Raw genomic sequence first — 16,157 nt, 5'->3', positions numbered from 1 at the left:
TTTCTGTTCAAAAATAAATAAATATTTTTACTATTTTATTTAGGAAATAAACCACAATTTAAGTTTGAAATTAAATTTATCTGACGTTTCGACTTCCACTTCGGAAATCGTTATCAAAAAATGTACAAGACATTAATACAATACACTACATAAATAAATTTTGTTTTTGTTGCTTGGAAAAAAAAATCATAATAATTTAATTTTTTTTCTCTGATTCTGGCCTTGGTTTAGAACTAGAACCTTTAGCCACGTAATTGTATAACTTATCACTAACTCAGGTGTAATGTGTAGTGTCTGTGTTGAGTAAGTGTCTTGTTACTTTGCAAAGTCGACGTCATTGTCTTTGCAAAGAGACGCTAATTGTATCTGAACGTCTGCGGTCCCTCCAATATAATTTAATTTTATCCTGACTCATTCATATTGACAGTTCAGACATATAATAAGTGCGATCCTATAATAAGAGCCCTGACAACTCCCCTAACCTCACCTAATATAAATTCTTCTTTCTCTCTCTCTTTCTCGCTTGGACCATCACTCCTAGTGGATTATTCTGGTTACTGTTTTCTTCCAGGTATTATCTGGTCGTCCCTTCTACCTTGTCCCCTCAGGTTGATTTGTATCAATTTGCAAACCTTGGATTACGACATTGTTGGCATTCATTTCTTTTTCTAGTTTTTCTAGTCGTAATTTCGTGTCATTCAGTTCTTTCTTCATTTCATCCTTCTCAATTTGTGACTTTTGATTTGCCTGTTTGACCTTTTCTCTGAGTTTTCTTAATTCTTTCCAGTACTCCCTTTGGTCTTCTTTTATATCTTTGACTTCTGCTGCTAGATTTTTTGTTTCTTTAGTTAGATCTTGCATCATTCTAATTATTTGATCTAGCTTATGTTCTTGGTTATCGCTGTCAATTGATGTTCTAGCCATTTTTTACTTTTGTTGAATGTCCCATCACACAGTGGTGAATTTTGCTGAAAACCTGGCCAAAATGCAAAAATGTAAGTTTTTAATCACATATTTATATTAGTGTAAAGTTGGGATTGAACGAAAGTAGACCGAATAAAATTAAAGTGTGTTATACAATTGAGGCATTGTTAGGTTTTCGTTTAAAACTATAGACATGTATTATTTTGTTATTTTATAGTGGATGCTATTTCTCGAGGTAAGTGGAGATTTCAATATAATTTTTAGATTCTTTTCATACATATGTATATAAATATTCCTCAAGAAATCATCTGCAACAAGTTGCAAACTTAGCGGAATTCTTCATTTTAAAAAACTGTATCATGCTGGAGAATTTCTACATTAAGAGACTTTAATGTTATGGTCAGTTAATAAAATAAGAACAAAATATGAAGCAGCTGATCCAGTAAATTTACAGTTTTTTTTACACAAGAACCGCAGTTTTTTGTTATTTTTTTTGCTTTCTTCTTGTTTTTTAATCTTTAAGTCATTTTACCTAGGTCTATCTTTTTGCTTTCTTATTTTTATATTTAATTGTTTTGTAAATGGATCCGATTAATTATAATTATTACCTACCAATGTGTGGCTTCTTAACACAAAGTTTCGTTTATGCATTTCATTTTTAAAAAATTTAAATTTTTGGCTCAAAAGACCAAAATTATTAAAAAATATAAAAGTAAGGAAGCAAAAACATTGGATTATACATAAGAGTAAAAGGACTTAGAGATGAAGAAAAAGAAGAAGAAAGCAAAAAAAAATAACAAAAAACGGCGGCTCTTGTGTAAAAAACTGTAAATATACTGGATCAGATGCTTCATATTTTGTTCTTACTTTATTAACTAACCATATAACATTAAAATCTTTTCATGTACAAATTCTCCAGCATGTTATATTTTTTTAAAATGAAAAATTCCGCTAAGGATTCATTTGCAAAATATCTTTGCTGAGGAAAGTAGACTTTTTACTTTTCCCTTTTTAACACTTCGAAAACTTAAAACGATTGAAAATTCTTGCCAATTTGCAAATATGTCTTAAATAAAGTCTATTTTATGAAAAAGAATAAGTCTAAAAAGTATATTAAAATACTACACTTACCTCCAGATATAGCATCCACTATAAACTAACAAAATAATACACTTCTATAGTTCTAAATGAAAACCAAACAATGCCCCAATATTATTATATAACACACTTAATTTTTATTTGGTCCGCTGTCGTTCAATTACAACTTTCCACTAATATAAATATATGATCTCATAGGTGTCCATGCCAAAAACCTACTACAGAGCAAGGTTCATATAAAATTTCTCAGGGTATACCTAAAAACTTAGACTTTTACATTTTGGCCAGGTTTTCGGCGAAATTCACCACTGTGCATCGTCTCCTTCCCTGCCTCTTTTTTGATCTCATCTGATGTATAGTCATCTGAGTCCATTATTTTTTTATTTGTTAACTTCTACTAGCCTTAATATTTTTTGTAGCTATCACACAAATAATTTAATTGTTCCGTTTTCTTCTGATTTTGATGATTTAACTTGGAGTACAAGTCAGTGTGACTTTCAGTGTGCTACCAGAACCGGATAGGAGCCCTCCTATCATTTTAAAATAGTCATATATTTTATATTTTTAAGGTTATTCTACTTTAGGCGCAATTGAGAGTAAAATTTTTCATAAATCTGCGCGCATGCGCATACAGACAGTATGTAGTTCGTTTCTAATCTTTCAAGATAGTATCTGTATCAGCGCAAATAAGTCATTGAAAGAATATATTAGTGTTTTTAGTAAATGTCTTATTTATTATAATTTTTGCCGTGTTGTGTAATTATATCCGAAACTTACGTGTCAATTACAGGAGACTCGGTGGTCTAGTTGTTGAGCGTTCGGTCAGAGATCGAAAGGTCCTGGGTTCCAATCCTGGACAATTCATTTTTTTTATTTTTGGTTGTTTTAATAAAAAATTTTTGAAAGTGGTAGATAAGAAAGTTAGTTTAATATTTAAATAGAGTATAAATAACCTGTTAAGTATATTTACTTCGTTAAAATTATATAATAGAAGAATAACTTCTTACGTGCGTACAAAGTACACACACATTCTTTTTTTTAATCATGAGTGCCGTAAAATTAAACGGGGAGCACAAAGTCAATGGATCTGATCTGAAGACTCCCTTTTTAATAGGATTGGCCAGGGTGCAGCCAGCGGAAAGGTGATATCGATTATTTTTGTTCAAAAATAAATATTTTTACATTTTTATTATTTTATCTAGAAAATAAGCCACAATTTAAGTTTGTAATTGAATTCATCTGATGTTTCGACTTCCACTTCGGAAATCGTTATGAAAATACAAAACAATAATACCATACATAAACAAATTTTATTTTTATTACTTGGAAAAAAAATCCTTCTAATAATTTAATTTTATCTGACTCATTCATACTGACAATTTATTGACAAAGTAGACAATTTTAAGACGATATTTGCCAATATTTATTAGTTGTGTTCCTACGATGACTTTATTAGAAATCATTCCATTACATGAAATCAACTTATAAAGTGTCTTTAATATGGGTGCCGGGTCATGAAGGGGTGAATGGGAACGAACGAGCAGATATGCTAGCGAAACAAGGCTCGAAACTTTTGAAGGCCCAGAACCTTTCTGTGGCATCACTAAAGATGCTATGAAAAACGAGGTTTAGAAATGGCTGAAAAAGAATCATCAAAATAAATGGAGAACCACTCAAAGGCAAATCCAGACTAAAAAAAAAATCAAGAATATTGTTAAAAAAACTCTCGAACAGTTTGTTGAACGTCAATAAACGAGATATCAAAACGGTCACTGAAATGGTGACTGGACGTTGCCGTTTAAGAAATCACCTATACAAACTAGGTAAGGTGAATGAACCATGGTGCAGAAAGTGCGAAATGGAAGAAGAAACTGCCATACACATACTATGCCATTGCAGTGTGCTAGGTGATGTAAGGCAGGACTTCACTGGTCAAATGAGGTTTGAACCAGAAGAGATCCTAAAACTACCAACAAGAAAACTGTTGGCCTTTGTTGAGGCCACAGGACTTATTACAGTTTAAGGAGAAGAACAAGGTTTGGTACAAAGGCCTTATGACCAAGTGTCAGAGACTAACGAGTCTCGCCTGAGTTAAGAACAAGAAGAAGAAGAATCAACTTTAACTTAAGAATACCCCTCGGAAAAATCATAGCATGTGATTTGTCTTTAAAAAGACAACCACATGCAATGATGACAGCAAAATTTTCGCGTTAGTAATTCTATAATAAATCACCAGGAAAAAAACCTGGCGTAAAGGCATAGAACAATATAAATCTGGTTTAATAATATATATTGTTGTGATCTTACTTTTGAAATCTAATGATGTTCTCAGATGTAATTTATCTTAATTAATTAATCAATAATTATCTCATTAATCAAACAGATCAAATAACAATATAGTGTCAATCTCAGGGCTAAATTATAATATCAATTACTTACTTTCGTGGCTTCAAAGTATTTCTCAGTGGGTTCCTAATCGGGATAGATAAAAGAGAGTAAAATAATACACACATACGGATTTCAATTAGAAATTATAAAAATCGTTTATTTTCTCTAAATGGCAATAACTGCTTAATATTTATAATATCTTATCTTTCTATCTTTATTTAATACAACAATTACAAAAATAGGAATCTTATTTCTTTTTGTCTCCAAATTTATTTTATTTATAATGAACTATTATGATTTATCAGTAACAAATTGATTGAGGTTTGATGAAATTTTTATAGTGATTGTGTAGCTCAATTTTCAATGTGTTATTTAATACACAAACCATACATTCATGTCATAACAAAATAGACTGACCTTTACTGATGATTTGACAATGTCTTCACACAAAACACGTTTCCTATTGGCTTGGGTTGCGATCCGAAGACTCGTCCAAGTCTTCCAGTAGTGCCTCTGGTCCTTTGAAAACTAAGCCTCGTACAGCCCTCGTTCCTGCCTTCTCCTGATGCCGTGTTCTACCTTTTTCAAACACTTCAACAAAACCGGGATACTCTAGACTCAAGGAGTTATATACTATCTCGACTCGGTCTATCACTCGTTCCACGATATCTTACTTTTTATTTTTTAAAGACAAAATTAACCAACCCGGCGTTTCACTTTTTTGTACACTCTTCTCGAAAACTGGCCTTCGCCTCTCGATCGCTCAAAACACTCTGACTCTCATTGCTCATTCATTCTCCTCCTTCCAAATACCCCTTCCAGCATTCAAAAATCAACCAATCCAAAGCAACTTTCAATTATCCGTATTTACCAACACAAACTTTCCTTTTTCTAAATATCTTAATGGATTTCAAGAAAAAATAATATTCCCCATTTCAATTTTACTTTCCACATTAACCCTCTTTACAAATTTAATAACCTATTATCTTATTTGCTAGAATATGAATTATCGGTGGTTATTCACACCTTTCCACGAACACTTTCTTTTTAAACATCACTCTAATTGTTTACTTGAGTCGTATTGTTCCTGGGGTTCGTAAACACTTCTCCGAAACACTTTCTTAAAAACTACCTATACATAATTTGTTTTATACAGGGTGTTCCAAATTTACATGCCCGCGGTCGGGAAAAACGAAAACCTTTATTTTTATTTGAATTTTAAATATAACTATAGACTTTTATTTCTTATGTCAAATAGGAATATAACAATATATTTTTTTGATTATATTTTACAGTCCTATACAAATATTTTTATTTACAGAGTACAGTATGTAAGAGAATAATGGAAAAACTGGACCAAGTTGAAGTAGACCAGAAGCAGAGACAAGTAGTGTGTATATCTCAAGATAGTTTTTATAGGGAATTGACCCCATCGGAAATTATTAAAGCTGAAAAGGGGCAATTTAATTTTGATCATCCTGATGCATTTAATGAAACCCTGATGTATGAAGTGTTGATTGATATTTTGGCTGGCAAAATGGTTCAGATACCCACTTACGACTACAGGAATCATTCCTTGTAAGTAGTTTATTATTCATTTCTAATTATTTTAATCATAAGTCATTTATATCATGGAGGTATTTTTGTCTGTTGACTATTTGAAAGATGCTGATTCATTATCTAACTATTTGTAATACAGATAAAAAGTTCGAATAAATAACAGACTAATAGTTCCTTCGCTCATAGATAAAAGGTCAAATTTTATGAATAAATACATTATGTACAGTGATTTCTAACATTGCACTTATTAATTAACTTAATACAATCTCAAGTAATGCATTCTAATGTGATTAGGTACATTCCATGTCAAATCACTCAGACAAAAACTTTTGGATCTCCGATTTTTCTGAAACTTGGTGTATAGCTTTTGCGGGACGTACCTACTTAAAAATAAGATATTTACTTAAGGTCAAAAAGTCTTCTTCTTCTTTTCTTTTTTTTCTCAAAATGTTATTTTATGCGATTTTACAGTGCTTTGGTGTTTATTTAAACACATTTGCATTTTCTATTGTAAAGTATCAATGAAAAAAATAATATTTTAATAGAAGGGACTCAAACCTTTGACCTTGCTTGTTGAGCTGCCCCAATGCCTAATCTTTAGGGGCTTTAGGTCAATAGTAGCCTAAATTTAAAATCGCGAATGAATTCCTCCGTTACGTTAGGCCATCTTGATTTTAAAGAACTGTTTTTGCTCAATATCTCCGCCATTTTCAACTTTTTTCGACAAAAATGGTAGGAACTGAAACTGTACCAAATAAATCGTATTTACAATTATAACAATTTCTTTTTAACAATTTTTGTCGTGAGGTCGATATTTTCCAAGTTAATTGTACTTACAGTAGACGCCTATATTTTTGACTATGAGATTGCATGTAACTTTTTTAGTATTGCAAAATAATTCAATTCCTTCTAACCACTTAAAGTCCCATGTTTTGGCTATCTGTGGGCAAATTTTCAACCAAATCGATTATGATGTATTTTGGGCGTAGAGGAAAATTTAAAAAACGGTATTTTAACGTTTTCTACACTATAAAATTTGATCAAAAACTTGTTTTGAATTTTTGACCCCACCCCACTTTTGACCTTAAATTAAATTTTAACAACAAATTGTATTTAGAAATAATTGTTTACTTTGTTTTCCAGGAGCAAAGACGAGATTTTAACCATATACCCCGCAGATGTAGTACTTTTCGAAGGCATTTTAGTGTTTTATTTTCCCGAAGTTAGAAAACTATTTCACATGAAACTTTTTGTAGATACAGATTCAGACACCAGGTTAGCTAGGAGAGGTAAGCTATTCTTTAGCTTTTACAGATCATTCTTGACTATTTGGAAATATGTAGTGTTAATTTATACATTACACAATGGTTAGCTATTCAGATGGAAAATAAGCCACAATTAAATTGAAAAAAATAATTTTATTAACAAAACTCTAACAAGAAGTAAAACTACTTCTATGTAAATTGGTATATTTATTAAAACTTAAAAAATCCCAATGGATTGAATAAAATATGTCCAATTCAGAACGTTTTCAGACCTATCGGTCCATCATCAGTGAATGTGCATACTTGCCAAATAGCCCCAGAACCAAACAATGGTTGAATTTAAAATTCAATTTACATTATTTAAAAATAATATTAAACAGGCTAAACGCCGATGTTAAAGGATATAGCCTATGGGAACATGGTGAAACCCTACCAAAACCTCAATCAACCATCTTAGGCCAACTTTGACTATAAAGTTAGAGGTTTTGGTAGGGTTTCACCATGTTCCCATAGGCTATATCCTTTAACATCGGCGTTTAGCCTGTTTAATATTATTTTTAAATAATGTAAATTGAATTTTAAATTCAACCATTGTTTGGTTCTGGGGCTATTTAGCAAGTATGCACATTCACTGATGATGGACCGATAGGTCTGAAAACGTTCTGAATTGGACATATTTTATTCAATCCATTGGGATTTTTTAAGTTTTAATAAATATACCAATTTACATAGAAGTGGTTTTACTTCTTGTTAGAGTTTTTTTAACTATATGGTATACAGCCAACCTAGGGAACCTTTTAATTTTATTAACGTTTCGACGCCCAAATCGGGTGTCGTTGTCGAAATACAAAATACTACTAAATTAAACAAAAATGTTGTTGCTTAGTAAAAAATTCTTCTAATAATTTATTTAATCTGACTCATTTATATCGTTTATATTTATTATTAAATATTGGCAATATCATTTTAAAGTCTTCTACTTTAAAATGTATAAAATATGTCTGAATTGCCTATATAAATGAGTCAGATTAAATAAATTATTTAGAAGAATTTTTTACTAAGCAACAACATTTTAGTTCAATTTAGTATTATTTTGTATTTTGACGACACCCGATTTGGGCGTCGAAACGTTAATAAAATTATCTTTTTCACTTTAATTGTGGCTTATTTCCCATCTAAATAGTTCATTATAAAAATGCCACAAGGAAATAGCTTCAGAACAACATTACACAATGGTTTCTAACCACTGCGTATTGACCACCATTTTTAATTTTGTTCCTTTGTAGTTCCCCGTGATATAAATGAAAGAGGACGCGACCTGGAGCAAGTACTTAATCAATATATGAACTTCGTAAAACCTGCATTTGAAGAATTTTGTTCACCTGTAAGTTTTGTTTTTTTTTTAAACTAACAGTACTTTAGTAGATATTGGTATGGTCCAAGTCAAACAGACGTGCATGTCATAGATTTAATGACATCATAACCCAATGGTACCAACTTGACAGCAATCAAATTCAACACATTTTTCCTCATATATTAGTTTTTTCGCTTCTGTCAAGTTTAGCAGGAAAGCGTTGTTGCCAAATAAAAACATATATTTCTTTTTAACAGCAACTACCGGCTATACTGTTTCTCTTTGTCTTTAAGAGTGTGACACAAAGATAACTATATAATCTGTACTATAAATGTCAAACTCATGATGTCCAATAGAAGGTTATGTTAGATTTTTGTCTATTCGTGATTGAAAACAAAGTATCTGACCTCTGGCGGAATAAATTTAAACTACTGAAAGTCAATCTGGTCACTATTAACAATTTTTAGTAAATTTCAGCATTATGAATACATTAAAATATTTGAAATCAAATCGATGTTGTTCTGTTCTTCAATTGAACATTGAAAATTGAAAACCTCACAATTTGAAAATAATATTGTGACATTATATTCAACCTTCAATATTATGACAGACATCAGTTATTCTTTTTCTCATGAGCATCTTTCAGTGTGTCACAGTTTTTCGATTTCTTTCTAACGCATTAAATTGTATGTGATAGAAAAAAGGCACGTCTGTGATTACGACATTTATAACATTTATTCTAGTTGTCGATAGACGGCGCTATAACCGAAAAAAAATATTTACGAATTATACAGGGTGATTAATTAGTAGGGTAAAGCTCAATAGCTCCGCTATAGTAATAGATAGCAATAAAAGTTAATAACAAAAATTTTAGCCACCTTTGAGCTTCACATTACAAAATTAGTTAGAATGTTACAGGGTGTTTGATAACACAGTGGCAGACTAAACTTATGTTTTTTTAAATGGAACACCCTATATTTTATTTTAAATTCGAAATCCTGTTAACGTCTTCATTACAAAAATATAAAGGTTTGTTATGTTATACAGGGTATTTACAAAGTTATAACCAATTTTATATGAAAATCGTAACAAGTTCAACTCCCAGTATAAATAAAAATAAGCACAACAACAATGGTTTATTAATGCCATATTTTTTAAAGTATTGCCAAAATTTTCAAGAATGGTCGATATTGCTAATTTTCTTTATATCAAATACAGGGTGAGTCAAAACGCAAGTACATTATTTTCTCAGTAATTTTAAAGGGAGCATCCTGTATTTTATATCACTATTGAAAAGTACCATTACCGTACTTTAATTTTTAGATAACATTCCCTATGTCTAAATTTATTAGTTTTGGAGATATTTTCATTTTTCAATGGACCAGTAGCGTGGCCACCCAAATCACCAGAATTTAATAAACTGGACTGATTTTTTTGGGGTTACGTTAATAATGAAGTTTATAAAATACCTCCAACAACAAAGGATGAGATGACAAATAGAATACAAAGTGTATTTCGATGTGTTAATTTACAAACGCTCCGTAGAGTAAGTAGCTCATTCAATGATCGTTTTTAGGCGTACATAAATGTGGTAGGAGATAATTTTGAACACCTTATGTAATTAAATATTAAAAATATTTTATTAAAAGTAGCTTCTAATTTTTTCAAACATGTTTTTCTGCAAAATGTATTACTGATAAATTATGTTTCGTTCTTTATTTGTTACATTGTTACATTTACATACAAAAGTAGTGTTTAAGTGTCTTCACAAAATATTATATTTTGTGTTTGTGTGTTTATTTTTTAAATTTATTACTAATTTTCTTTGTTTATTTGTTGCATTTACATAAAAAGATAGTTTTTAATTGTTTCAAAAATGTTGCATGTAGTGATTTTGTTTTTGTTTGTAATAGTACATTGTTTACCGGGTAGGAAAAGCTTAACATTCCTGGACGACTGTGAAGATTGCTAGCAACACTGAGTCCAGGAATGTGGCTTTTCCTACGAGGTAAACATACTATTTTTCCGCAAATCGTTTAAAATTCGACAGATATTGATTGATTTAAAAAAAAACGCGATAATTTTATTCCCAAATAAATGGTGCTTTGAAATTCCTAATAAAATTACTTGGGTTACTATGGAAACGTATTGAGGTTGAATTGTCAAACTTGACGCTTATAAATTTAACACTAACAACTGTACGGAAATATCATTTCCTTACAGTAAGGAAATGACATTTCCTTACAGTAAGGAAGTCCTGACTTTTTCTTCAAGAAATTTTGACAGGAATGTCAAAATTTCCTGGCGATTTGCGGAGAAATGTATTACTAATAAATTATTTTTATTTCTTTATTTGCTACAGTGTTACATTGATTACCGGATTGATAATCGGCAATCTTCAATTGTCAATTCAGTCATGGCTTACTTAAAATTTAGATAAATTTAAACACCTAAAATAATTTGTTCTGAAAAATGAAAATATCTCGAAAACTAATAAATTTGGGCATAGGGAATGTTATATAAAAATTAAAGTACGTTAATGTTACTTTTCAATAATGATATAAAATACAGGGTGTTCCATTTAACATTACTGAGAAAATATAGTACTTGCGTTTTGACTCACCCTGTATTGATATAAAGAAAATTAGCAATATCAATAATTCTTAAAAATTTTGACAATAAATAAAAAAATATGGCATTAATAAACCAATGCTGTTGTGCTTATTTTTATTTATACAGGGAGTTGAACTTATTACGATTTTCATACAAAATTGGTTATAACTTTGTAAATACCCTGTATAACATTACAAACCTTTATATTTTTGTGATGGAGAAGTTAACAGGATTTCGAATTTAAAATAAAATATAGGGTGTTCCATTTAAAAAAACATAAGTTTGGTCTGCCACTGTGTTATCGAACACCCTGTAACATTCTAACTAATTTTGTAATGTGAAGCTCAAAGGGGGCTAAAATTTTTGTTATTAACTTTTATTGCTATCTATTACTATAGCGGAGCTATTGAGCTTTACTTTACTAATCAATCACCCTGTATATAATCTTTACAATTTATAAGACTATACAAATCAAAGAAAATACCATTTTATAAATGCAATAAACACAATTGATTTGTTTTTATGCCAAATTGCAAATAAAATGTGACAACTGTCAGATTTAACTAAAATGTCATATTAGAATAAATGTTATGAATATGTATTATCACGGACTTACCTTTTTTTCTATAATTTGTGACGCACTGAAAAATGCTCATGAAAAGGACCATACCATTTCCGATCTCACCAAATGTAATAATGACGTCATATAAACTCGTCACTAACTCTAGCCAATGAAATGCTCTCTGTAATAGATATGGCATGTCAAAAAGGTCTGTATTCCTAATATATTTTTTTCAAATTTATTTGGGGAAAATTACGTGTAAATCTTATTGTTTGACTTTTCCTTTACAGTGATGAGCGCGCTAATAACCGGCAAAATAACGCAAAATATGGAAGACACCAAATGAAAGTTTTTGTTAAATTTACAAAATTCTAGTCGCTTGGTCGCCGAAAATTGTTAAAAATGACAATTGTTTTAAATTACCAAGCGACAAAAAGTTCATCGTAGCTACATGAGGATACAAACAAACCAACGCAGAAAATTTTTCTGATTTCAGTGATATATATAACTCAAAACCTCCCAAATTGGCGTTTGGTAACTTTTGCCTTTCAACCGTCGATATGTTTTCCGTCTTTTGCGCTATTTTGCCGGTTATTAGCGCGCTCATCACTGTATTATTATTATTGGTCATAACTTGCGCATATATTGATTACGATAATTTTTTATAGACCAAAAAATTTGCTGACGTTATTATACCTAGAGGTGCTGATAACAGTGGTGAGTACTATTTTCATTATTTTTAAAGTGACTGCTTTGATTTTGAATGATAAATGCCTTTATTTGATTTTTGTGTACACATCATAATGAAAGAAATTCGAAAAATATGCATGACAGAATAAATGTACCTTAAACGCCGATATATAGACGAAACCACAGGAAGAAATAATTCCAGACCACGGCCTAGATACCAGAAAAATAATATAGCTTAAATACCGACCGTGAAAACTTACACTCTTTGATATGGAATAATTTTTTCATCCTTTTTTTCGATATGCTTTTGGTGAAAGGTAATAGTCACTGCAATTTCATATATTTTACGAATGACCACATGTTACGTACGTCGGCAACTTTTTGTAAATATTACATAGTGAAATCGCATGATTGTATGCTTGTTATGGTTCTGGTCTACTTTAGAGAATCACTTATTTTTGATTTCTGACAATTTCTAAGCATGGGTGTTTTTTAGGCACCCTAAACACATTTTTGTAACGAAAACCTAATCTAGTCTCACCCATAGACATAATAGGGGCCCGGACAAATAACCCCCGGACAAATAATCCCGGACAAATAATCCCGGACAAAAAATCCCCACAAATTATCCCTGGACAAAAAATCCCCGGACAAAAATTCCCCGTACAAATAATCCCCGGACAAAAAATCCCCACAAAAAATCCCGGACGAATAATCCCCACAAATTTTTTTGGACAAAATATCCCCACAAAAAATCCCGGACAAAAAATCCCCAAGAAATATTTGCTGCCGAATAGTTCTCTAAAATTTTAATAAATTTCGAATTTCAATTCCATGCTGAAAACTTCAAATTTTACATGACAAAAGAGTGCGAGTTTTTTCAAAAATCATGGAAGATAATGTGGAATGAGCTAAGGCCCCGTTTTCATGACAGGCGCTTAACGCGCATTTTGATAACGCGAGATTACAACTATACTCCAACCATTTTTAATTGAAGGCGACTCGTCTACAAATTGAACTGAGAACTATCGGCAACAATGTTAAATTTTAAAACTAAATATATATCGGGGGCATTTTTATTGAGTATGCCTTGCTAATGTGCATAAGGGAAAAAGGAAGATGATTTCATAAAATTTGCCCCGGTAACAATATACCTCCGGTCTATGGGTCATATTTACGAGCGGCTAAGTTGAACAAATTCCTTGAACACTGTGAATCATTGGTAACCTTATCAATACTTCGCTGGTCTATATATTTACGGCCAAGGAAGGGTGAGAATCCAAGAAATATTTTACTCGTCAACAGGTGTCCTTATCTGCATAGACGTAGACGTGGTGTGTTTTTTTTCTTGTGACATGGGATCAAGCCACAATTTAAGTTTTAAATTAAATTTATTTGACGTTTCAATTTTCAACTCGGAAATCGTTATCAAAATACAAAACATTAATAATTTAATCAAATTTTGTTTTTGATGCTTGGTAAAAAATTCTTCTCTAATAATTTAATTTTATCTCACTCATTCATATTGACAATTCAGACATAATATGTACATTTTAAAGTAGATTTATTTATTAAATCTTAATCTTCGATTCATTGTATTCACTCTTGTTCGTATTCTCGCTGTCTTTTCTTTAGTTTACTTGATTAAAAAAAACTCCACTATGTTTTTATTTTTAATAGGCGTGTAAATTGGAAATATTTTCTGATCTTTTTAAAACTTTGGAGCCAAAATTGCAGCGAGTTTGTTCTTAGTTCATTAAAATGAAACCAAACATTGCTTTTTGGTGGTGCCATTTGCCATTATCCTTTCACGTTTTAATATCTGCAAAATAATATTCATGCGGTTCCCAAAGATCAAGGATAGTAAATGAAACTCAATACTTATTATAAACACACATCATAATGACAATTTGAAGTGAAAACTGACCTTGAAATACTGTATAGGTACTCTCTATTAATAAAATTTTACTTTATTTACTATTTTACTTCGAAAATAAGCCACACTTTAAGTTGCAAATTCAATTTATTTGACGTTTTGATTTCCACTTCGGAAATCGTTATCAAAATACAAAATGTTAATAGGTACCTATCAATTTCAGAAGTGGAAGTTGAAACGTCAAATGATTGTTTTTCCAACTTAAATTGTGGCTTATTTTCCAAGTAAAATAGTGTATAATCATTAATATAACTAATATTGGATACAGTATGGTGCAAATGTTTGGAATAAATTCGTAAACCAGCGACATTCAGGATAAATCCTGAGACAGGCCGATTTTTATTTTTGAATTATGATTTTTCGACATATATATCATACTAGCGACGTCATCCATTTGAGCGTGATGACGTAATCGGTGAATTTTTTAAATGAGAATGGGAGTCGTGTACTAGCTCATTTGAAGGGTTATTTAATTATCTATTCAGTAATATAAACATTGATATAATTACTGATACAGTGTGTCTAAGAAAAATTATTTTTAATAAATTAATCGACGCAAAAAGAAGAATGTGTGTAATTTATTTAATTCAAAAAACATTCTAATGCTTTCAGAAAATAGAAAAAATGTGGTTTATTTCACAAATAAACATTGTTTTTCGCTTAAATTAAATAATGTTTAAACTGTCAAGGGGCAGATGGGTGGCAGCTCGAACATTAAAATTAAGCGAAAAGCAATGTTTACTTATCAAAAACCATTTTTTTCTGTCTTCTGACAGCAATAGAATGTATTTTAAATTATGTTAATGTTTATATTGCTGAATAGAGAATTGAATAACCTTTCAAGTAACTATCACACGACCCCTATTGTCATTTAAAAAAAATGATCGATCATGTCATCACGCCCAAATGGATGACGTCACTAGTACGATATATGTCTCAAAAATCATAATTTAAAAGTAAAAATCGACCTGTTTCAGGACTTTTCCTTAAAGTCGGTGGCTTACGAAATAACGAATTTATTCCAAACATGCATCATACTGTCCGTAATTGCATAAGATGCCACAAAGAAATATATTCAGAAGAATATTTACTTTATTTTGTTAGAAAACTAGAAAATACCTGTCAAAACACACATGATAATTTAATAATTACATAGATCTTAGATTTAACTTTTCCGTAATTACTTAGATACCTGTTTATATAAATAATAAATAATTAAAATATTATTTTGGTACGCCACTGCAAAGTTGACAAGAGAACTATTGGTGACTCGTTTTAAGTGCGATGTTGCCAATGAAACACCTTAAATTAAAAATAGTTGAACTTTTTTCCTGAAACCGTTCACATGCTATCGCACGTTTTAGGTCATTAAGACGCGCGTTGGCATGTGAACGGTCTCAAGTGAAATGTATGTAGTTCTAATAGCGCGTTAAGCGCCTGTCATGAACACGGATGCTTAGCTCATTTCTCATATTTTCCACGATTTTTGAAAAAACTCACACTTTTTGTCATGCATAATTTAAAGTTTTCAGCATAGAATTGGAATTCGAAATTTGTTAAAATTTCAGGAAAACTTTTAGAGAACTATTCGACAGCAAATATTTCTTGGGGATTTTTTGTCCGGGACTTTTTGTGGGGATATCTTGTCCAAAAAAAATTGGTGATTATTTGTCCGGGATTTTTTGTGGGGATTTTTTGTACGGGGATTATTTGTCCGGGGATTTTTTGTCCAGGGATAATTTGTGGGAATTTTTTGTCCGGGATTAT

General features: G+C 30.9%; 1 protein-coding gene across 2 annotated transcripts in view; it reads left to right on the top strand.

Annotated features, from left to right (window-relative positions):
- LOC126884754 (uridine-cytidine kinase) overlaps positions 1-16,157 on the top strand; it is a 35,262-nt gene that overhangs the window by 215 nt on the left and 18,890 nt on the right. For both annotated transcript variants that reach the window (XM_050650969.1, XM_050650970.1), the window contains exons 2-5: positions 5,732-5,988; positions 7,114-7,259; positions 8,522-8,619; positions 12,433-12,481. In XM_050650969.1, the coding sequence (XP_050506926.1) occupies positions 5,732-5,988; positions 7,114-7,259; positions 8,522-8,619; positions 12,433-12,481 (550 nt within the window). The remainder of the gene's footprint in view (positions 1-5,731; positions 5,989-7,113; positions 7,260-8,521; positions 8,620-12,432; positions 12,482-16,157) is intronic.

The sequence above is a fragment of the Diabrotica virgifera genome, chromosome 5, assembly GCF_917563875.1.
Source record: "Diabrotica virgifera virgifera chromosome 5, PGI_DIABVI_V3a".
Taxonomy (NCBI): domain Eukaryota; kingdom Metazoa; phylum Arthropoda; class Insecta; order Coleoptera; family Chrysomelidae; genus Diabrotica; species Diabrotica virgifera.
This window is presented reverse-complemented; position numbering and strand designations above follow the sequence as displayed.